The sequence below is a fragment of the Varroa destructor genome, unplaced genomic scaffold (assembly GCF_002443255.2).
Source record: "Varroa destructor unplaced genomic scaffold, Vdes_3.0 BEIS01000001.1, whole genome shotgun sequence".
Lineage (NCBI taxonomy): Eukaryota > Metazoa > Arthropoda > Arachnida > Mesostigmata > Varroidae > Varroa > Varroa destructor.
In genome coordinates this window covers 54791847-54816769 of record NW_019211454.1, presented here as the reverse complement: position 1 = coordinate 54816769, position 24923 = coordinate 54791847, and the positions used below count along the sequence as shown (strand labels likewise).

General features: G+C 39.9%; 2 protein-coding genes across 17 annotated transcripts in view; one reads left to right on the top strand and one right to left on the bottom strand.

Annotated features, from left to right (window-relative positions):
* The window catches only part of LOC111243211 (uncharacterized), an 83576-nt gene extending 64359 nt beyond the window's left edge, over positions 1-19217 (top strand). Inside the window, exons 8-9 of the mRNA XM_086976822.1 lie at positions 17309-17642; positions 18117-19217. The gene's annotated coding sequence lies outside the window, so the exon portion shown is untranslated. The remainder of the gene's footprint in view (positions 1-17308; positions 17643-18116) is intronic.
* On the bottom strand, positions 783-24524 carry GrlHz (Gustatory receptor-like Holozoa). Of its 16 annotated transcripts, XM_086976804.1 has the most exons (10): positions 23995-24296; positions 22101-22663; positions 13471-13692; positions 13003-13235; positions 9457-9628; positions 7367-7534; positions 5146-5344; positions 2581-2822; positions 1969-2151; positions 783-1037 (listed from the first exon to the last, which is right to left on the bottom strand). In XM_086976804.1, exons 2-10 carry the CDS (start codon positions 22116-22118, stop codon positions 870-872), a joined length of 1605 nt encoding a protein of 534 aa, XP_086832930.1. In that variant the 5' UTR covers positions 22119-22663; positions 23995-24296; the 3' UTR covers positions 783-869. The 16 variants fall into 16 exon arrangements, with proteins under 16 accessions (XP_086832930.1, XP_086832931.1, XP_086832934.1 ...); XM_086976805.1 differs by lacking the exons at positions 22101-22663; positions 23995-24296 and adding an exon at positions 24492-24524; XM_086976808.1 differs by lacking the exons at positions 22101-22663; positions 23995-24296 and adding an exon at positions 24492-24524 and having other exon boundaries at positions 13471-13638.
* Positions 24525-24923: the final 399 nt, after the last annotated feature.

Sequence of the window (24923 nt, the reverse complement as noted above, 5' to 3'; positions counted from 1 at the left end):
ATACATACATACACATTAACAGCTTGGTACGCTTCGGCAATTACCTAAGAAACGCAGCAGCGTGCGCACTTGAAGTAGACAGAAGCTTCATTTTACATGTTAAGATACATGTTTAAATTAAGTTAAAGTTTACATGTTTAAGATAGTCGGGCTGCGCTCTGTATTACGTACGCGTTTTGAACACGACTGGGGTTTTTTCTTCGACGTAGACTACTGATTACATGTTTGCCTACTAAATTTAGGTGCAAGTAACATAACCTAACTTCGAAATCGGGCACATAGACCCACTTCGTTTCGTGATAGTCATTTGAGGTAATGCCTAACGTCTGAAATGCCGGATTTGTGACATTAAGAACAGTAAGGCTGAGTAAGAGCATGCATTCAACATTAGACCGTGACTTGATCATGGGAAAAGATAGATCATATATCTTTATTAAGAAGGTAATATGATGAAGAAAAATCATATGATAATCACGGTCGTGAAATGACTTCACTGTTGGTCGTTCTGCCTTTTCTTCCCTATTGCAGAAGCATATTTGATTCTATGTTTGGATAAAATCGTTAATTCTATATCGTCTACAGACGCTTCGCAGCAGTCTAGGACCTCACCCTTATTCGGGTCCTGGGTTTCGAAATTGAATCCTTGAATTTGCTATGGCTAATTAAAGCTATCGCATTTCCTGAAATAAACTGCCCAATGAACTCTATTAAAGGCTACTTCCAACAAGAAAATCGTTTTCTACCGCGCACATTCGCCGTTCCCGACTGACAATGCACTTGGCTTCGCGATAAAATGTTTGTATCTCCTCTTTTATTACGTCTGCATTATCTGATAAATGGATGATATTATTTCATATAAATAATGGCCTTCAGAAGTGCAATAGGTCAAAGTGCGCCGACCCGTAGATTATTACGGCAACGACGAGACAGCACAGTGTGAGCCTTTCCTTTGTTATGCGAACCGAGCAGAGTTCAGCCGTCAGATTGAAGCTGGCTGTGAACAGGACTAGCGAATCGAGTTCCTGCAAGGACGTGTCCTATAGTAGTGAAAAGCGCCAGAAAAAAACAAAAACACTCATTTAAGAAGCTTTGTTTTACATTGTCTTTTTTCAAGCTAATTTCAATCTTAACTTTTTATTAAGCAGTCATATCCAAACAATGTATGGTTATTATATTAATCTACTCACCTGTACAAAAATACGAGCTATATTTTTACGAGCAATCTAGAACTTGAATTACGTTAAATCTATGGCCAATTGCGCTTTTCTGATACCCACATATTGACGTCAGCATTACGTTATACGCAATTTTTTTACTGTTCAATTGACAGAATAATGGTTAACCTTTTTGTGGCCCACAAACAGTCAATTTAACGCCTTTTCCATAACCGTACTACAATTTTACTAGGCTTTACTTACACGAACTGCTATATTATAGAGAGTGACTATTGAAAAAAATAATTGATATAATGACAGCGGTTGATTAATTGGTGGCTCACTCCAAGTGCAAAATACGCATGGTGCTAGTAGATATACTATATTTCTGTAGAAAACAAGATATGGGGGCTAACTGGCAGTCGCGGAACGTTGGTTCGAAGTGGCCAGCCACATGTCAAATACTCTGAATAGAAGTGATGTATACCGCCTATATAGCAGCAGGAGAAATAGAAAATTGTGTCGGAACTTAAAAAAAGCCTAAAAAAGGCAACAAATGAATCTCTTGATAGTGAAGGTAAACCTGCTTCTTGCGTATCACATCTGTTTTGGAGATTTACACTCATCCAATAAAAGCTCTCATCCAGTTAACATTAACTTATGACATATAGCGCGTTTCTACCTGGTGGCTTGACAAGCCAAGCCTTTGGCCAAAAGAAAGTAGAGGTCGCTGCTTCAAATCTCCCCAATGATAAATACCTATGCGAATAAAGACAATTATATGTTCATGACTTCTTGCTTAAGATTGTCTTACCTGGTAAACGAGTGGTCGAGATCGGAGTTCCCTGCCAAGATCTCTAATTCCGTTGCAAACCTCGCTCAACCTTGCGGCCTGGCCAAGAGGCACCACAAGCAGCGAGCCCCACACAAGCACCGAGATGATAGCCACACTCAGACGAAGGTAGTCCTCTGAATCAATCGATTGCACAAAACCCACCTGCGAAATTTAGAGATTGCGTAAAGCATCGTTAGCCTATGTATATAGAGAACGTCTTATGGGTCGAAATAAACTTTAAGAATTCAATCGAAGCAGAGCTGCCTCGCATATCTATCTATTCCGTGAGTCTTAAAAATGTTAGGATATACAGTAGATCACGTATCGCGAAAGCATCGACAACTAGGCGCTACTTGGTGTCGACTATATACAACATTAAGTCAGAGATTCGGGGTAAACAAACATTTTATGTCATCATGCGTATTTTTTTCAGCCCGGAATTTTAGACAAGCCTAGTTCACACTTATTTATAAAGCGTATATTGTATTTGCATATACTTGAGTGTTAATTATTTCATTTTCGGTATCGTCCCAGCCCTATCTCCAATGTATTCCTTATACAGTTCATTGCCCCCTAGTGCGGAGTACCTACTATTGATGCCAGTGTACTGATGAGTAACCACACAGTTTGAAGAAAAACAGCTGTTGATTGCAGTCCATTCACTTGTCGAATGGTGCACGTTGCTTCGCAGGTGCCTTTGTAAAAGGCAAGTAGAGAGATCTTACCATCCCGCACCAACATTTGAAGGTTTTGTACGAAAACTATCGCAAGCTGACAATGGATGGTGTATGCTACCGCCATGCACATTGACGCTACGTCGTGCGCGAGAAGACCTAGACGAAGAAAATAATTTGAACTCTATTATATTGAGGCGACGTAATGAAGAGAACAGTACACTAAACTAACAGAAACGTTATGACTTGTTTCTCGGTCATGGTCATTGTAGCAGATGTCCTGCGTCACATACCGAACTAAATTAAGGAGACAATCATCTTCTGTAATTTGCTTAGCCTTTTTGCTCATTCATTTGGAATTGTGAAACGCAATCGTTTGTATGATTTATGGTTGCACCGTGTGTGTATGTATTATTATGCTTGAGAAGATCACGGCGAAGTGCTGAGAAAAAGGTCTCGGAGAAGAAATTATTTCTAACAATTGAATTCTATAATACCTTAGGTGAAAAAGTTGCTACACTTGTAAGTTTTTCCGGTTTCGTTCGATTCGAATGGCTAATTAAATTATGAAGAACATGAAAAGTTCCTATTATAATACCTGCATACTCCATTGCTCACTCTGGACATTAGAACCGTCTTTCGTAAACTCTTTTTTCAATGGACATAGTAATGGCAGAAGAAACGTATTTCCTACTGGTAGAAGCCGCCCGTGTAGTACGATACTGGATCCGATGAGGATTAACGCAAGCCAAATATATATATATATAAACTATATCAGCAGTACTGAACTGCCACATCAAGAAACGACAGGCTGATCTTGCGCCTACATCACGGGATTGGTGAAGGCCTTTTACCTCAACAAAGTTTTCTTCGGAGCTGAAGTTTCCCGTCATCTAATCGACCCTTAGATAACATACAATGGGATTTTCCGCCAGATCACATCCTCAATCTGCCTGTATTTAGCAGGAATACGCTACAGAAAAAGGGTCCTGCAGGAGACCTCTCTTTTCAAACAGGCCAGACCAAAAGCTCTCTTGGCTTTTTTTTTTGGTCCGGCTGAAACGCGTAGATCTCACGGTCTCATCCTGAAGCCGGTTTTTTTTTCAGTTATCTTTGAACTGTATATACAGAGAGCTTTTTTCTGGCTCGACAATTTGCTCAATCATGTTGACCTGGTCAAAGCCTGTAGGACGGCAATTGGCAAGATCTTACGTATCGTCACAATATGCCTGCTTATTGTCGAAACGTTACTGGAGCTCTCAATCTAGTGAGGGTATTTACGATGGATTATCGATACCGGCCTGAGGATCTTTCAGTTTCTTGCAATTCGCACATAGTTTTTTCTTTTTTTGTAGAATAGTTTGTTTGGATAACGGTTTTAGTCATAAAATGATGCAATCATTTTCGAAATAAAACTTCAATAAGATCGACCACTGACATAAATTTTTTTCTCGCTCAGAGCGCAAAAGGAACCTAACCAGTCAAGTTAAGCAAAATCAAATTTCGCAGGTCAGTTTTTGACCGAAACTTTGTTTTAGTACCACTACCCATGCAATGGCCATTATAGCCTGCAGTGGAAATGAAATTTCCAACATGAACCAGTAAAAAAAGACAACGATATTCATGCGGGTTAAAGGTGATCTCGCAGGAAACGAGATTCTTTCGACGTCAGATTCAACAAAGAAAATTAGGGTAGATATGTAGAAATAAAGGATGCTCAATACAGCTTTGGCAATGTTAGTACTGAACGCCAATAAGGCTGACCGACAAAAAACGTTTGAAGAAAAAGACGCCAAAGACACGTTTGCCGAAACACTCAAGGTCTGTTTTTGGGTTTTATTTGTGGTCGCTTATTCTAAGCTGTACTTCGATTTTCTTTCGGCGGCAGCCTTTGTAACGCAGTAATTTTGCCATAGGTTAGATAATTTCTCAGGGAGGAAGTAATATGCGATCCGAATACTTTAATGCTTCCTCTGTTAAAGCTACTAAGCTATTGGGTCTTCTTACACCTGTTCCGCTAATCAATGCTAGCAAATGGCAAAAAAACATTAATTTTGATCGAAGCCCGCTTTTGCCGAAATCGGTAATTGTACCGTACGGCGGGCGTATCGTATTCATAAGAAAAGATACAAAGCGATATAATAGCTTTTTCATTGCACCCTCAGTGATCAACGTTTTCTGTGATAAGTTTAAGGGCTACACAATATAAGCGTGTACTGGTGGTTTTCAATTCAATATATACCGTCAAGTGCTTCTCAGTTATGGCAAGTAACTGTTTTCATTACTATATTACAATACGCGTTATTTGACAAAATGCGGTACTCCAATATTGAAACAACGCAAGACTAGCGATGCTGACACTCCGAAAAAAATGCAACACAATAGCTCATTAAAGTGATAACTTTAAGTACAAAATACCTTAATAAATTAAAAGTACATACGTGAGCCAACTTATGTATCTCACAGTTTATTTCGCACTTACCAATTACAAGCAAGGTCAGAACCAATTTGTCATTTCGAGTGCAGTTGATCTGGTTGTTTTTCAGGCGATACAATATGTTGATAATATTTGCTGCCAATGCCAAGAAGATCCATAGAAGTCCGAGCAGGTAAACGGCTTTAAGACGCTTTTGGATTTTTCGGCGAGCGATCTGCCATACTGATGTCGTTTGGAGGAATACCTACAAATAAGCCAGTCTTACGTTTTTGTTTTTGTTCTTCTATTAAATTCCGTCAAATCCTTTTATGGTTTACTAACAAATAATTGATACTGTATGCTTGTTATAACTCAGTTCAAAGTGATCGCTTTACTTGAAGAATAGCGACGTTAGCCACCTGCGCATATATTATGGCATCGTATAGGCGATATAGTAGATGAAAAATATTTGTTAATGGATATGTTCTTTCGAGATACTAGAGTGTGCAAAATAAGAGGAACCCGTTAACTTGCGGAAGTTCAAATATAGCGATACGTTAAATATGCGTCATCATCTACCTATCATGCACAGAGGCGAACTCTTTCCGTTAACCCTCAGGCTGCACGCATGGCAGCTAATGAATCATAGCCAAGCCGACCTTGATCTCACTAACACCGGGTAGGGAGCTGCTCGAAGTCAAACAACCTATTCTATCAGTGGCTATACGCGACTGGGCTTGTGCACACTTCACGCGAGCTCGCTCCAACGTCCTGTCATTTCTAGCAATCACTAGCGTGCTAACGCATTCCTTGTGAGGTTAACTTACAGCTCGAAAATGCTACTGTTTATGTATATTCTTCGATGATAAACTACATCATCAAATGGATTCCTCTTACTTAGATTGACGCCAAGCTTTTCTCTGTTCCGCCACATCGGCAAAAGGGAATACTTTGCCGATACATAAACGTACGGTTTAAAAGCTGCCCCTTATACATAAACCTATGAACTTAGGCCTAACTTCAGACTCACATACTGGCAATCACGTAGTAGCTATTTTGAGAAGTGATGATTACGACTATGAGCAAGTTTGATACTAAGCTCGTACAGACTGATTCCGTTTATTGAATTTCTACTACCGCTTCAGCATACATTTTCAAATGTTTGTATAGCTATCTACTACTGTATTATTTTATCTGTATAACATAGATGAAACCTTCTATCGATCTACATAGCCGAATCGAACCTTTCGAGCCTGTCCCCGACCTCGACCTGTGCTTATTTCGAAGCTAAATAAAAATGACTTCTAAACTAAAGTCTAAATTTACAACCCACCAAAAACTTTCTATAGCTAGGTCTAGACTAATGGCTTCGAAATCCATTACATAATTATTAACGTGTTAGTTCAGGATGCACAAACTCCTGTACTAATGATTGAATAACGATTTAGGTACGATTGGTGTCGCAGCATACACTACTGGGCAAATCATATCTAGATTCAACTACCCAGTATTCTCTTATAATTAGAGCGACCCATAACATGTGTGAACCGTCGCCTAGTCATAATGGCCTATGTTAGGTTATACGTGATCAGAGCCTGAAGTTCCTGAACCCTTCTAGATGATCGTATGGAAGTTAAATATAGAGGTTAAGCCAGAAACCGCAAAACAGATGCAAATGAGGCACTTCAATGGGTTGTAGCGCTTTACTGGCATGATATAAACTAGTACGTGTTTTGTATAGTAGGCTTTGGGGGTAATCAGCAAAAACTAAACAGTCTTTAGGCTGAACGAGTTGGCTAAGAGCAAGTTCGCACGTGCTTGTATCTCAAAAATATATTTTCCAGCTTTTCATCGACATCGCAAACAGTCATATAATAAGTAAATGGTAGAAACAAATTATGTCCATAAGTTCTCGTTTTATTTCGGCATGATATCAACAGCCACCTCTTGTATGGCCTTAAACGATGCAAAAATTCAAAGAGCAACAAACCTGAACTGCTGAACGTCATGTTAATATAGGCAAATTTTCATTAACTTTTCGGAGAAGTCGGAAACATTTCTCAGTTATCATTCTAAGGTCAGCACCAGTGCCGCAAAGAGGTAGTCAAGCGACGAGAAACCTCCAATGTGGGAAACTCTTTCTATAGATTAAGGAGTGGCCCTAAAAGTAGGTCGTCTAATCCAGGCATAATAAGTTTCAATCTTGCATCAGCTCAAAGACCCCCCGGCGCTTATTGCGGAAAGTGGGTTATATTCGTGCATGCGCCGTTTACCTGTGCATAGTTACCCTTCTTCTAACTCTTCCGGCCTTCGATCTCGTTGGCAGCACTGATTTGCTTACAGCGGGGCCGTCCTTAAGCCGTCCTATCATCCCGCTGTGCCGTCCCGTACGATAGTTGTGTTCGGAGTTAACCTTATTTTGTTCCTTCCGCGTTCTTGGTAGCTTATGTCTTTTCTATATAGAATACGTAAAGCAAAACATACTCTGTCTATTGCTATGGTATCTTTGCGAATCAGACAGGTGGAATCATGCCTCTTTGGGAAAGGAAGCTTTATGGTAGTGTATAAGTCACCCTCGTTGTGAATTGGTCCACTTCATAAAATGTTCGACACTTGTCAACGATATTTTTGTTCAACCAAGAAGCACCGTCCATGATCAAGACGGCCAGCATTCTCGCACAGCAGAAGAGGGCCGTTCCTTGCATCCTATGTTAGACCACTCATCTTTTGTTCGTACGAAAAAACCTAACACTAACGCAATACCATGTAAATTGGATGCTACCTGCAATCCGACTACCGTCACCCCCTACAATGTTCGTGTATGATGGGGGTCAGAACCTGCGAAGATTGTAGATCCGGCTGTACCTATAGCTATGAGAGAAACAAGTATCTGCAGACGAGTCCATAACTAGCTATGCATAGGTGGCCAGCTGGGGCTCTCCATGTACTGAGCGGCCGAGTAGGCCTGTGGCCGAAGTAACCAGTCAAGCCGCTATGTAACAAGTCGACTCAGGAGTTCGGAAAGCGAGTGGTCCCTTAGCTCACATCGTTCAATACGATCGTTCGCTAGACCGCTTAGATGGCCTTCGCTGACGTGGCGGTGGTAGAAAAAGATACGCCCCACGAACAGGCAAGCATTGTGACAATTGCGATGACGACAGCAACGGCAGTGGCGAAATCGGTCGGTCGGTCGGTCAGTAGTTTCGATGCGATTTTGGGTTTCTATACCTTTGTCCTTATGGCGGTTTTTTGCTAGTTTACTATCCAATTCTACGTAAATGCACCACTCTCACAAAGCCGACGAGTCCCGTTCAGCCCCTGTCGAACTTCCGCCGAACACTCCTTGCTTACTTGGCCGGGATATGGACGATGTGGCTGACGACAGCCCACGATGGTCGATAACAGCGAATCGAGGTGGCGACGAGGGCGGCTAACCGACATATCTACGCATATTGTGAACAATCTTACAGCGAGGAAGGCGCGAGTATCCCCATTGTAAACTTTTGCTCTCTTCGTGCTTTGAATTTTAAGTAACTGGTTGACCAGGCGATCACTTTCTGGCTGCTTACGATACAGTGATCATAGTACATCGGATCATTGCACTGTAGAAACGTCAGTTACTCAAATAAGCACGCTATTCAGTATACAATACGACGCTATTGCGGTATCTATGCCCCTGAAAACCCAGAAAAGTTATCTGGAACACGTTTCCCGGATATCTGACCATTTCTCTTTACATAATATGATGCAACGGGCTCAACTAACGAAAGAGAACAAAAGCTGCATAAAGGAAGCAACCTTTGGGCTCCTGGTCAACGTTAGCTCTTCATCAGACAACGTGCATAATGTGTGATTGTTGCATTCGTTGTTGTGTGTTTCTGGACTTCTAGTGGACAGATAATATCATAGACATAGAAATAATAGACTGTAGTTTTAATTATGTAGTCATAGCAAATCCTATTGCGAAAACACAGTTCATGTCAGTGAGGCAAGTATATTGATTTACTATTAAATGTCTAAGCCGTATGATTATCTGTGCCTTAAATTGAGGGAAATTAGTCCTCCCATAGGTAATGGCCTGCCACTCAAAGGTGATACAACATCTCATCATTGTTTTTGAACGTCAAGTGGCATGAGCAGTTCCTAATTACAACCTGAAAAATGACAAACGATGTTCTAGCGTGTCGTGAAACGTAGCACTCTGTAGAGACGTGCAGAGTGGTAAAAACTATACCCGCAGTTTAAGTTTGCCGCCTGTAAGGCCGCTCTTGTTAAAGTTATCGTATTGTCCACCATATTAATCAAGGTGGCGCAGAATTTGCCACGCCCTCACATCACGTCAAATTTACGCACAAATTAGATAAGTATTAATGTTACCCGTTCGACCAGTGCAGTGATCTCTTCGCTATCCTGGCTCCGCATTTGCACTAGCATAATCATAAATGCGATGAAGTGTACAGTAGCTGGCAGGATAAAAACGGAGAAGAGGTAAAGCGAACAGCGTTCCGGCTCCCCATTACGGACGGTAGAAAGCTGGAATTCGCGGCAACTGGCCGACATTATAAAACATACAAATAGAGACGCATTTCATTATATTACTCCATTCATCAGCTCAAGCACTTTTTTTTTTTTGCCATTTATTGACAACTGTGACACTCCTAAAGAGGCTCAGATGGTTACACAAATTTAAAAAAAAAAAAATAATAATGATCTATTATAATATCATATCTTGTTATGTGTATGTCTACATTTAGATGTTAAACTTGATGACCTACTGATCAATATGATTTTAAATTACCACCATACTCGCAAAGCCATTATAGATGTTTTTTAAAATTAAATTTCATCGAGGTGTTTTATGTGATCATTAGTTTTTTGCACAAGAAATAAAGAAGTTGCCATTGCTCGTAAGTGTTTTCTTACCAAATGCCTATACATTGCCTATAAAGTATTGCAATGAGAATAGCCTATTCGAAGGTCGAGTCTCGCAACAGGAACTCTGTAAGCAAACAGTTATAGTAGAAATGCTTCACAAAATTTTACTTGGGTACTGCGCAACAAACGAGCACTGACCGTATCCAAGATAAGTTTTAACATGGTATCAAACCCGAGCAACGTTTGGCACATTGTTATATCTGCCATTGGGATAGTATACGTGCCAGCTTGCAGAGCTCAACAAAATTGGCCTACGACACCAATTGATTTTAATCACGTCATATAGACAGGTAACGCAGTTCTAAACGTTCCTGTGTTTTGACCGGCATTAGGAAGATCTCAGTTATAACTACCAAGCAAAGACCGTGCCTACGCATTTCCACAGACGCTGTTGTGGTAACAGCAGTACCTTCTAGATATAGTCATTTTCAAGCCTGACTCTTTTTATGTAGCCATGATCGTAGGGTTGATTTTGAGGGTAGTCGACGTCTGCGAATTACTAGCTCTGCCCAAGATCGTTCGTATTCGCTTACATGTACCTGTTTAACCTCTATGTTTCGAGTTTTACGTTCAGCATCGCAATTAAACGTTTCAGTCGACTGGCTTCCGTTGCGAAACAAAGAGCATCTATGCCCGGTTCGAACCTAGGCCCCAAAAAGATTAGCAGGAAAATATGTTACCCACTAAGCTAATGCCGGAGACATACCTGTTTAACCTAACACACCCACACCTGGTCCTGTAAAAAGTAAACGACTAACGATAACTGGCCGTTAAAAAGGGGAAGGTAAGCAAAAGAGGAGGCGCGTCGTCCATCGCTTAATCTAGTGCGAGGGCTCGCTATCTGCCTGACTACCGCGTGCCACCGGTTTCTTGAGCATTAGTGCAGATCGCTGTTATCGTTGCCGCTGTTGCCCACTTCGTGCTCTGTTACCGTATGGATTCACCTTCTTAGCGCGTTTAGTCGAAGCGCAGAATCTGGCGCCCCATAAGGATCCCGCAGCTTCTTCACTTCTCTGTATGATGATTCACTTCGGGACTGCTTTGCTTAGGAGTTCAACAGACAGTACATAGAATCAACGGTAAAGCTATGATATGGCAGGGACAAGTAGCAGGGAAATTCCTAGGTATCGGAAGAAAAAGACAAAAAACGACAGACTAGCCGTTAGACAGAGAAAAAAAGGCCCGCAGGTCACAACAAAGCCGGTTTTCATGGCTACTCTTTGCTCTTTTAGCCACTATCCTAGTTGGCGCCATTAGTAGACCGCCTGACAACGATGATCAGTTTTCTCGTGTATTCGCTTAGCCTCTGTTGGGTACACGTTCCAAACTTGTAATGACAAGAGCTACTGCTACAATTACCACTTTGCCTGCTGGGTGTATTACACAGCATCTACTACGACGAGTTGCTTTGTAGGACATTTCGCAAGCGTCTATGTGTGGCTTGTACCCAGACGCCAACTTCTGTGTTATTTTCGTTCAACGGCAAAAGCAGTGCATGTCATGGGAATTGGCAACATCAGAAGCATCTGCCCTTATAACCCCTTTGACTTTAGTCTATATTTCGTCTGCTTTCAACGGAGTATGCAACAATTGTATGTCTGTCTGTCCGTACGCGTGGGTGGACGCTAGAGATTAAAGCGAGGTCCACCACAACGATAACAGATATTTACGAGGTGCATATACTATAGACGAGGGAAAGTGTGGGATCGAGGCCAGGTCGTCTGCTTAAAACGTCCCCTCTTCGTTACTAGATAACACGTAGATCTATTACTATCCACACATTGCACGTCTTGAATTGACGTTTCTGTCTAAGATTCTGCATGTATATTCGCCTTCATCTATTAGCTAATGATCTGGCAATGAAAAGCTAGTTTTCTACCTATGATAGCATCAAGATTGTTTCATTAGCTTACTATAATACGTCATATCGTCAAATACCTAACAGGGTAATCCGCAATCTTTGGCTGTAGCTTGTTCAATGCATGAACAGACGTAAACGTCAAAATATACTATTTTCTTGTTGCGGCTTATTATACACTGTGCGTTTTACTTTCATGAAAGACAATAATCATTTTATTGTAACTTCCTATAAGATTAACAGCCTACTGATGTGAGTAGGTAGGGTTTCCACTAGCCGCCGTAGCCGTTCGTCACCCCAACAAAAATTTCCGTTAGAAGTATTTTCTGTTCTTCTAGCGATTAGTTAAATCCTATAAAACGTTTCTGAGTAAAGTGTCATGGCTGCGTTGACATGCACCATCATACCCACTGAATGTTTCCAATCTAGCTTTAATTAATTAATAATAAAATAAGTCAGGCCTTATTGTATATATATTAGCATATCTAAAATAGGTCTCATTTTGAAGTTCACAATAGCTAGTGATGAATTACCTAGGAATTTGATCGTGACAAGGTCTCAAATAGATAAATCTGTGCAATATCAACAGTATGTATAAATATGTCATATCACCTGTTGTTATATTCACATTTCAAAGCAGGACCTCAAAATGGACACGTCCTCACTTTTGTTACAAATAAACGTAAATAACGCGCGTTATCCTTTCGTTCAATATACCTACAAAAGGAAGGAAATTTCGGTGTAGCAGAAAAACTCCGGACTCTTGGAACTCCTAATACCCCTAACAATAAAGGAGTTCAGAAAGCTTTCCTTAAAAAACTTTTAAATACACAGGTCGATTTTTCGACAAGGTTCTATCCATAAGGGAGCAAAGAGTCTTCTCCGGGACATTCAAATGGACGTTCATTCAGATATATAAAACTAAATAACGGTCTTGACGTATCTAAATAAACGGAAGGACATGTACATAAAAGACTTTGAAATATTCCTGGAATTAATTCAAAGTAACCTTAAGATAATTCCTTACTCAGTAGTTGGTCCAATAATTATTCTAGTGCATGATTACATTTATCACATTTGGAAACCTATTATGGATATATAAGGTGAACCGGAACTAAAAATTTGCCTACCGGGTATTCCTCATAGCATCCCTTCGGTAGTAGGTCTTGATAGTAATTATGTGGCCACCTAAGATAAGGCCGATCACTGCAAGGACATACACCATATTGATAACCTTCCTCAAAGCATCGTAGCGCATAGTTCCATCGCCGAGGAGTGGCTTCCATCCAACCGCAGCTAAAAGCCGACAATAGGAACGCAAGACTCGCGTCCGGCAAAAACGGAGCACTACTGAAGTTGACACCTAGACGTGAAAACACAGTAGTAGAAAATAGAACTCTCTGTATAGAGAGAGCATGCAAGCCATTATACGCTAAAGATATATGCATGCAAAAAAAACCTCACTATAAGCGTATAGGCGCAGAAGTACTCAGAAATTTCTTAAAACAATTAGACGGAAATAATAGAGGAATAATATAAACTTGAGAAAATATAATATATTCCGTCTGGCATTGTCATTTTCAATGATCCGTACGAACCTGATCGTGGTGGTACGGCACCTGGTGAACGATGTTTGCGCCATATCGTATGTAGGAATTAGACGAAGAATGTGCGAAATCTTCAACATCTCGTATTTGCTTCCATTGACGTTCAATACTTTGCTCCTGTTCGAGATGGCCCATTAACGACGATTGTACAGTATCGTGCTGTAATGAGTTCATGTTGGCGCACTCGTAACCTATTAGTGGCTGAATATTGTCCTGCGAAGACCGTCGTTTTCAAAATAGAATGTAAAAATCGATGAAAATGATTGTACTACACGCTTGTATCACATCATTTTCATCGATTGTTTTATGTACATCTGAGTACATGTTCAGCCTCGTCAAAGGTATTTCAATGTGTCAGCATAGCCGAGAACATCCAAAACACAGGTTTCCGCACAAAAAAGGCATCCGTCTTCCTTTTAAACGTTTTAGTAGTAGGTTAACACACTGATAAGCTTACTATAAAACAAAGAAGTGGCATCAATTTTATTCTTGATTTTTACATTTTTCTACCAAACAAAGTAACGTCAACGTTCGTATAAATATATCAATACCGGCTGAATTTGCTTAGACGTTTTCTGCTACTTTGCATCTGCTCTCTGTTGATCGTGAAATATGACGTCATTGTAAGGCGATGGTGCCCTAGTGATTACAAGTGGTCCCCAAGGGCACATGTAGGCCATGACATCCTTACGAAGTTGGCCCGTGCACATCGCCTTGCGAAACAGCTTTCCCCTTCATATAAGACCATTATGGTTTTTAACTCAATAGCAAGGAAACATTAAATATTTTAGAACGTCAAGGCTCTCCTCGTGATGCGCTTTGTAGCTCTTATACTAATAAGCTGTAATAAGTACTGCACGTAATAAGCAGCGAGACGTCCTTAAACAAGCAATAAAATCATATACGAATAAAAAACGAACACATATCTTACGTTTACTCGTTTATTCCTAAACAACGTTGGCCATCTGGTACTAGCTTATTGACTTGAAAATAGATTCGTCACCAATCTTCGAGCTTAATAGCTTTGATGTCAAGAAGTGACAGCATCGGAAATCTCAGCATACCGAAACTTTTAACTGTATTTAACTAACTGGAAACAGTAATCGAAAATCGTTCTGTAGCTTTCGACGGTCGCGTCTTGATCATGTATTTCACGTAAGTTCTAAGACCCAAGTACCAAGTTATGAAATACACACACTTAAGCCCGGTTTTCATGCTATGCAAATATCACACGGGCTATACGGTCGTCTGTTAGTTAGTTATTTTTTAAGAAAAAGGATATTATTGGCTCTTAGATAAAATTAATTAAAGTATTATAAATCCTAATGATTCGAATAAAAAGATGATAATATTGTTTGATATTAGTTATCTAATAATGGTGCGATAGGCTTAAGCAATGTAAATTGCTTCATAAAATACATGTAGGACCGAGGGCAAATGGAAAGTAGAGAAAGTCCAATACTTACATTTATATTTCCTTATATATATAAAAAAAAAAGCTGTAATTGAGCCATTGTGTCGGTTGTAATAAACAAACGAATGTGATGTACAGAGGCTTGTTGTACTTTGAAGATATTTCAGACCACCTCTCATGAATATACCAAATAGTTATTTAGTCTTTACTAGCCTAATAATCAAGCATTTATCTGTGTACTAACCAGTTAAATAGTGGAAATTATATAAAAAGTAGGATGTATTCTAAGATAACTTCTTGTTTAATAAGTTAAAAAAAGCTAACCTAGCAACATTTTTAAATATAAAATAGTTCATGGTTGTTCAGTCTGGCCTGTCAAAAGTCAGCTCAAAAGAAAAAATGTTTCCATCGATTTTGCTCGACGACTAATAGCGCTTTTGCTGATGGGTTCAACCACTAAGGGGTTGCCTGATCAAGTTAATAGTTAGTAACAGTATAAATAAATCGGATTGTTTCTACGGTTCGCCCCTATAAATCTGAGACAGATCTCCTAGTGCAGCAAAAAGTGCCATATCATTATTTAAGTCTGTATTATACAATAGAAATTTTCAAGAACGCTTCGGCAATCAGATGACTGATCCTAAATTCTTATTATATTTAAGAGGTTGTTGCTTACTTGTAGCTCGACAGGTCTTTTCGAGTATATAATTAAAAGCGCTGATATTTAGTTAGAAGAGGGAATGCAATCCTTTATTAAAAAGTATTTACCGAATTAAACCAGCGACATATAGCTGGTGTCCTGATTATAATATATCAATATTTATTCTCTTACAATGTTTCGTAGCGTGGCAATTAACTCAGCCATTCGATATAAAGCGGGCTCCAACAAAAGTCGCTGTTTACACATTAGGTACTGGAGCAATGTTTAATCTACGTATAAGTACATGGCATGAAAATACTCATGGGAACACTATGTTTACGTCTAATTTGCGGAACCCAGGCTTCGCGTGTCCATGCCGCTGATTATATGACGTAGCGTACCATATTTTTTGATTGCTATTTCCATATCGCACCATCTGAACGGTCTTCGGTATTACTTTCTGTATGGATCTCGTGCTGAATCCAAGCAAAGCATGTATCCAGCATGCAATAAATAGCTTGTATACTTTTATTGTACATTTTATTTGCATCGTTACCTTGGAACTTCTGTAAAACAAACTGGTAAGGGCAAAAATCCGTATTAGAAACACAAAAGGACATCTCTGTTTAGAAGCAACCACAAAAACTGCTTTTTCGAAGACTGGCTATGCCCTTTCCGATCCAGCTGCGAAGTTAAATAAGTGGCTAAATATCGGGACTGTGAGCTTTACAGAACTTCACTCAACGAAACGTTGTTCTATGTTCGACGTACACTTTCTGCTTCCCTTGGAACTCACTTAATCCCAAAGAGATTGGCTAAATGCCAGACGTACATCTGCTTAGCATTTAGCTATTTTTCAGCTTGCCCAAGCCAAAATATCGGCCAGCCAGCCGCCCAACGAATACCCGTCCTTTTTAAGAATATAATTATCTCTAGATATGTTATATACGACTGTGTCGAAAAAGTATTTACGAAACGCCCCACTTTCATTGTTCAGGGATTGGCCTGCAGCTGAGCCTGCCTACCAGTTTTTCCACAGTTCACAAACCAAGCTAGAACGCATGCCTTATATCTGGCAAGCACGCTTCTAAGCATTTTTTGTTTTTCTGAAAAAATAATGAGCTTGTATGTGCCGCCGATCCTGGAGAAGGCCTTTGGAGCGAGATTGAAATTCAGTGTTGAGTGCCTCAGCGGTACCAATGGTTTCGCAACGAAAAGGAAGAAAACTGTAAAAACGATCTTCGTCCTGGACGATCCATCACAGCGAAGGTGGTAAAAGCATCACTGAATCTCCTTTAGCGAGCTCACAGATACATTAGGTATCTCACAAGTCATACCAAATCACCCTGAAACATTACTCGGCCACAAGAACGTTCACAGCAAACCCTGTACCGAAAGCTCTAAATTTCTATCAAATCCAAATCCGTCAACACACGTTTCAGAACGACTCACAGTTACTAACTGGGTACTGCTGTGATGACCAGTAGAAAACGAAAAATAAGGAGCAAAATTCATGGATTGTACTGCTATTACTATAACCCTCATTGCCCTACAAAACGTTTTCTAACCATTGCAACTGCAGTTGTCTACTTAGAAAAGCGAGTAGACAAAATTAGAGCGTCCTCCGTATTTTATAAAACATATTCCTGTTGATATTTCAAAGGCGAGTAAGTTTCGGGTGCGCATCTTTATGAAATGGTTCAGAGAATCGCGAAAAGTGTCCGATATATACGGCCTGTCTTTTCTATTTAAACTTTCCTTTTTTCTCGTTTCAGCATCTCTGACTTTCTCCTGCCCAAAAATGCACACAAAAACTTTTGATTCTACTCACTACCACAACTTTGAAGGACGGTTCGTCAAGATTATCTGCGTTGTCTAATTCGATAAAAGGTGGACTACGGATCGCTGCTCTGTTCACCTGGGATAGGAAACGAAAAACAGCGCGCGCAGTTGTATAGAATATAGAAAAAAATACACGTTGAAAAAAACAAACAAATAGATACAGTGGTTGGAGGCTAAAGCAAAATATAATCGACTAACAGCCGTTTGCATACTACACGCGAAAATTGGTCCATCAACGGAGCGATAACTCCACATTGAAGCTCACAGGTAACTAATACTGAAATAATGTGATAAATTCGAAATTAAATCTACCACATAAATTGGGCAGTAAAAGCTTTCTACCTAAGAAGCTTATTCAATCTAGCTGTATGACGTTTTGTCTTCATTAGTTAGAATTTTTTTTTGTAGTTATTTCGAATATATCTTCTTTATCAAGTAGATCTATCAGGAATGTAAGTCATCTAGTATCCCTAGTTTGCGATACTTATGATATTAATTGTCATTACGTTTCTGTGTAGTGGTCTAGTGTTATAAGAATCCTTGTAGATTAAATAGGGATCATGGGTGGATTCTCACCACAATCGAACGGACTAGTCAGGGATGACAGCAGAACAGAGTTCGTGTTGATCCGTCCACATAATGTCTAGCCTTGAACTATGCGTGGGAAATTTTGTATCTCTCTTTCTCAATCTCTTTGTCTCGCACCCCCTATCTATTACTGGAAATACTGTTGAGCCGCAGGTCTGTCGTTGACATCTCGATACATCACCAACTTCACCCGATTATTCAACAGCGTCATCTGCAGTCGCCACTTGAAGGGGGAACTGCTGCGTTCCTGCGCTCATCTCGCTCCCCCCCCAGACCTCCACTCAGACTCGTGCTGCATGTGAATGACACACTTTCTGAATCAAGGTGAAGATGCATTTACAATGAGCATCAGAACACTCACTTCTGCTTCTTGTGTTCTGATAATATAAAAACGACTCCAACGAGCATATGTTATGAACGCTATATGGTTACATGTGGGTATCGTTAGGGTGACACATTTATAGTAAGGACAGAGTAACCCGCATAGTACTAACAGAAAAAGATACGTAGCAGTACGAGTCTTCTATATTAATCTATGCGTTACATGATATTATTCATGCATGAGTTCATACATGAATATCTTCGGACGCCTAGTTGCTGCTTATTATTCAATTATTTATTGTCATAGTGGTTCATCTTGTTTTGTATTTGAACTTCGTACAAATATGTTTGGTTAAAATAAGGCTTGAGGCCTGTTTTTAATAAAGCACAAGGAAATATATTCGAAAATCTTTTAGTCAAATAATCGGGAATGTATTTTATAATCGCAATTATAAAACCTGTTTCTTCCGCAGTTCGAGCTTGTGGGTGCATATAAGTAAGCCAGCATAAATATTAAGTACGGCACGTAGATTTCAAACATTAATTTTAATATTGGGTTAAAGGTTACGATAAGGCCCTAGCACGCTTTGCTACGTAGTTCCATGGAAAGCGTAGGGAACTTCGCAACGACCAGCGATTCCAAGTCTTTTATTCATCCTTTAGTTCTCTGTAAGAAAATATCCATCTGTCATTTGTCCCGAAGTGTTTTAGAGGCAGCTTGGTTAGTGCAACGAACCAGCTAGAGCTATCTAAGCAGAAGTCGTCTATAAAATGTGCGACTGCATTCTACTTGCACGGAGATACCATGACAAATCGGAAAAAAAAACATAATTAATAATCGTTTACGAAGAGAGGCGTTCTGTGCTCGACTCACGAATATAACAGCACCTGCCTTTCTATGCCTGATCTATGATCTTAAAGGCGACTATAGTCCGCCAAAATAATAATGTTCGACTGTTGGGTGATCAGGCTGTTCTGGTACAGTTGTACCCCTCCTTTTGACATAAGCATTTGTGTAAAAGCTTTTCTAAGGTGAACAGGTCATTGATGATAGTAATATTTGCTCGACGATACACGCAACTTGTCTACTGTACATCATAGCTACACCATATTTTACAATATTCTCACTATAGGGATCTCAAATGACTTTATAAATTTGAAAAGCGGGACCCTTTATCGGCATACGTATACCTTCAATCCAAGCTTTTTTAGGGATTGAGAATTACCATTAACAGCAATCTTTATAGGGCTATTAACAATAATATTAGACAGCTGAATAGTATAATTAGTTATTAGGAAGCTAACAAACCCCATTATATGCGCTGTGTTTTCTGCGCCACTAATTTTTGTTAATTTGCGAAGTAATGTCACGGAGCGAATGATTACTCCCTTTTAAGTACTGACATCGATCCTTGTGAGGAAACACTTCGCTGGAGGTGACCAAATGATTTATCGGTTCGCACCTTTAAGCGTATTCTTATTTCCTGATAGGAAAGCGGCCAAGTGCTTGAAATGCTCTTGTACGCTGGATTATGCAGCTTGCACACCGAAGTATAAATTTCATCGGAAGCGTCGCCGATGCACGCGTCTGAGGAGACATTCATTCAGCTCATAGGCTTAACTGCTCTCCCTTGTAGTAGAGGTTATGCCATACAATAGGGATTTTTGAGCAGAAAAAGAGTTAAATAGGAAATGTGAATCAAAAATTTGATCTCGTTTCAACGCACTCTGGCTGGCACTTACAGCTGCGTGATGGTACCGCTGGTGCTTTGTTATGTAGTACTCTAATCGCTCGTACGCTTCAATTCAAGCCGCACAAACAAATGAGCGTCGTTACAGCAAGCTAGGGAAATGAACGTTTTTAAAGAAAAAGACGAGCGGAAACTGAAAAAATGCCCACCTTTGATTAAGGTCGAGCAGTCTGAATTTAACAAGGTGTAAGTGGGTACCGTCTCACAAGAGAAATTGGCAATCTCCGGAACGGGTGTCCAGAGATGAGCTACCTCAGAGTTTCCAGTTAGTGATACCCTGAGCGGTCGTAGCCATGCTTTGTGCCCTTGTTTCTTTCAATCATCCCAAAGCTTTGCAGTACCAGAAGAGATGACTGTATCATTCAACGATCATAGTAGCCCCGCGTGAGACAGTCAACGAGTCTGCCAAGCATTCAGGCGGTGAGCAGTTGCTCTAAGCAGTTTCGTGCATGTATGTTTATGGCTTAAGAGACGCAATGGGGAATTATTTTCCCCCATACCATTTCCAGTTCTGTAATTCCGCAGAAATCCATGCTAGCCCGTTCATATAAACAGAATAAAAGGTCTCTTCGATTTTCACGGCAAATATTCGGGTAACAATCAGCGCCGATCAACCATGTCCCGTATAAGCGTTACTCTACCATGCTGCATCCTTGCTCCAAAGTTCATATCGGAAAATATCAATTCTTTATGGCGCTATTATCAAATATGCGATAGTCAACGATCGCTCATAACGGGTACGACTCCTTATTAAATGTAAAACAATAAACACTGACATTTGTAGAATGACCATAATTTTATCAAAACCGGAGTTCACACATATGCGTACCTTACAATCTGACCTTTTCTAAAAAAAAAAAACCCTATACAGATGGTTGCAATAAGAACAAAAAAGCATTCATTATTTTAATAATAAAGAACTCAAGTGCTGATAATAATCTCCATTATTAATAAAAAAAAAAGAATATAGTTTCTCCAAAATAGTTTTAAGATATGATTATAATCAGTTAACAGATTAAAATAGTAACATAACAGAGTACACGAATCCAATTTCGCTCGGTTAGCTGATGCTCAGCCGCTACTAATACGCCGTTAGACAACGGTGAACGTATGTTTACTACAGTCACAATGTACGGCCTTAGGTAGAAACGGAACCGCAGTTCTCCCGAGCTCCCGACAAATGATCGAGTCGACTCGCAATTCCGTGTGCCACAAATAGTAATACCGCGCAAAACACTGCAATACACCGTAGAATCTTTGGAGTTTTCACGGATTTGTGCTTTCTCTTGAAATAGCAGTATATTTGCTTCTATAGAGGCCAAAACAATTAACCTTTTAATTCTCGTACTATTTCATACTAAACCAACGTTATCCAACAATTCATAACACACCTAGAAAATGGCTAAAAAGTATCGCTCCTCATACAACTAACCAATATGTTATAAATGCTCGATTACAGGAGCAGCTTCGATAATTCAAGTTAGACCAATTATTTTAAACGTGTCGACTACGACAAGATTCGAGTAGCTTCCACCTTGTAAACCTTGCGCAAGACTGATTCCAATCATAATAATGATACTAATATCCGTAGTCAAGTTAATGTCGTATTATATTTTAGGTAACAATGGCTACCTGCTGTGTTTATATTCAAGTTATTATACCGGAGCACTTTCAGTTTACACTGAGTCGAAAACGAATTACTGCCTATGCATGGGCTATCGTTGGGACCACGGTCAGCTACGATGAAATTTATTACAATCGAGCAGCATTGGGCATCGTTTTCCCTAGGCAAAATTGCCACTGCTTTTTTTTTTATTATAGACAAGTAGACTGACGATACCGTTCTGTTCTTATCTGGCCCTAATTCAGCATGACCGAGCAGTCTTCAGTGATTCCTATCTAAATTTGATTTTAGTTTTTGTTAAGTGTAGGTCCAGAGAGCATTTGAACTTTAGCTATACATTTAATAAATAGATATTACAAATGAATAAGCAAATATCTTTCGAGGTATAGCAAACAAGTCCTAGTTGTATTCATTACTTAAACACATTTAACAGCCACTTACTCGATTTGTAATATCCATGTCTGACTGAAAAGTGTCACAGTACCGCTCGTCCAATGATCTTAGAACCCATCATCAAATCGATGCGCCATATGCCCGATTGCTTAGGTTAGATATCACATTAGGCACACGCACGGACTCCATCGTTTCACAGTCGCCGAGAACAGTTAGAAGCCGATTTTCACGTCTCGAGACTAACGCTTTAATGGCGATTCAATTGACAATCTACGCTAGCGTACTATGTGCTGATTTTTTTTTTCTTTCTTTATCTAAAAAGCCATTTTACTACAGTTTGGCATTACACCCGAACTTTAGTTTCGCCACGCAGAATATTCGATAATGATTTGACTCAGAGGGGTAAAAATACACTTGCTTACGTATGGCGGCTTGTTAGTGACTAGGTGAATATCCTCAATGCTTCTTCTTTTGCTGCTGGAGAAAGCGAACCCGAGTGGTAGATCTCATAAGAACACTGCCGCTACCGATGCGATCTCCACTAGTCAAAGCAGCCACAAATGCTGGCAACGTAATATCGCTTCGAGATGGAGAACGTCCATGTTAACAGTCTATACGCAGGGAGAGCGAGAGAGAGTGCGGGAAAGTGCGAGATAAGTAGCAGGCAACAGCTGCCTATTCGTCTTTATGTTCAGTTCTCCTATTGCCATAGTTTATTAGACAATTTGTTAGGAATTGCTGTTTTTTCTTATTTAGAACGCTTGGCGTCTGAAAACAGGCGACACACCGCTGGAACTGATCATGTAACCTAGACGTACCTAATCGTGGGAATTTGCCGAACTGGCGGACAGTTGTTACTGTATGATAGGGAATGATAAAAAAAATGACCCTTCCATATAAGCGTCATTTGTTTGTCCGCTGGACAGGAGCCATGGAAGCACGTATGTTTGCCCCGCTAAGATTGTTGCATATCATAAGAGAAATCGTTGTTTATATCGGAAAATAAATAGTTATTTGAGTTAATCAGTGCATAGCGAAAAGGGAATCCATTTATTGGCTTATGTGCAAGCTCTAATTCCGTTATACATTTACTCATGTAACTAGCCTTGCTTTGACTCGATTACACGATTGCACAAAAGATTGTCAGCTCATAAAATGTCCCACTTGTTCGTCAGTTGGTTTACAATGATTACGGACGCCGTATACAGTGGATCTAATTCTCTATTAATTAATACTAGTGATCTTTTAATCCTTCGCTTTGTCTTGCACTCAAAAAGCCCTCCTTTCATTGACTTTGTATTAACTCTATTATATAAAATGTGTAATGAACGTTGCAAAAGACGTACGAAAATTGTTCAGGTCTACCTATCTATTGAACACTAGCTAGGCGACGTCTTAATAGAATCGATAGAGCGAATTCAATGAGACACACTCGGAGTGACTTCAAAAAATATACTGGCATATGTGAGTGTATAGAATTGTTCATAAAATGAATCTTTTACGAGAAAGTAAAATAAAGTGAAATACTCTTGCATTACTGAGACATACTGAAGAGATATGATGGGCCATGAATCTTTAGGTAAACTATAGCATAGACAAGACCTTGAAAAACAAGCCACATTTTCTGTCTACGCAACTTCCGAGGCGTGCCTGTTCTATATAGTTCATATTTACTCGAACGCCAAGCGGCGAACGGTTTCTTCCAACAGTCTAAACATAATATCGACTGTTTTATTGTAGCACTTTGAAAACGCACTTAGTTGTGACGATCCACGCGCTTTGAACAACAATACAATGTCATTCCAATTGGCCCCCACCCGCTATCACAAACAGGTTGAGTAAATATACATAATAACATAAGAGCACACGTCAATCACATGGGGAAGATTACACACAAAATAGAGCTTGCGTATCGAGCCTTCGCTTTGACTTTTTCACGAACCGGATTGGTGCATGCGGCCCATTCTGGAACAACTCATTTTCCGCTTGTTCGAGATGGCGACATTGAAATCGCTGATCGGAGCAGCAGTGAAACAAAGCAACAATGGCACCAATTTCGATTCTAGCGCACTAAACAACCGATGGACTCTGTTCACAGCTGTTCACTGCTTTTACCGTTTACTGCGTGTTTACTGCTTTATCAAGAAAAATGGGCGCTACTCCAACGTGCGCTTGTTCGTTCCCTTCACCAAATTTTCGAAAATTAGTAAGCACTATTAATCAAGTTATTTGATTACGAAAACTACTTGCCCTGGGCTTACTGCACGCTCAATACAAAATGAAGCCTATGACATCAAGAAATCAATACAGAGCCGATTGCAAGGAATCGCTTTTAGATCTCATGAAAAAAAGCTAAAATGGAGAGAACCTTTGTATTTCTCTCACTGATCGCAGAATGAAGCAGATTTAGAGTACAATATACTCAAATATTTCACTCACGACTAATTTAGACACCATCTCTTAGAACCGCCGCATTAATGGAGCTTTTGTAGACCGTTAAGGCGGGATTAAAAGAACCATAGCTATGAAATTCGGTCAATTTATCGGCAATTTATCCTGTTTTAATAATAATATCCTGTTTAACGCTTTTGCTTTAACTGTTAAACACCGTGGAAACATGTATTTCGTTCCTAAGAGTTTTCGTAAAACTCACAATTGGTTCGCTTACCTGTCGTCTTTAGCCCATGCATCGTTGACCTGGAGTTCGATTTTTCGGTCAATTGTATATAGAATTGTTCAAGTAAATTTGAAAGCAAACTCTTTCGTACTACTCTACACAATACTGCAGGTATCCGCCTCAGGGAGGGAGTTCTTTTGGAAACTGCTCGAAGTAATGTGTGTATAGTTTCCTTCTATTTACAAGTATTCAAT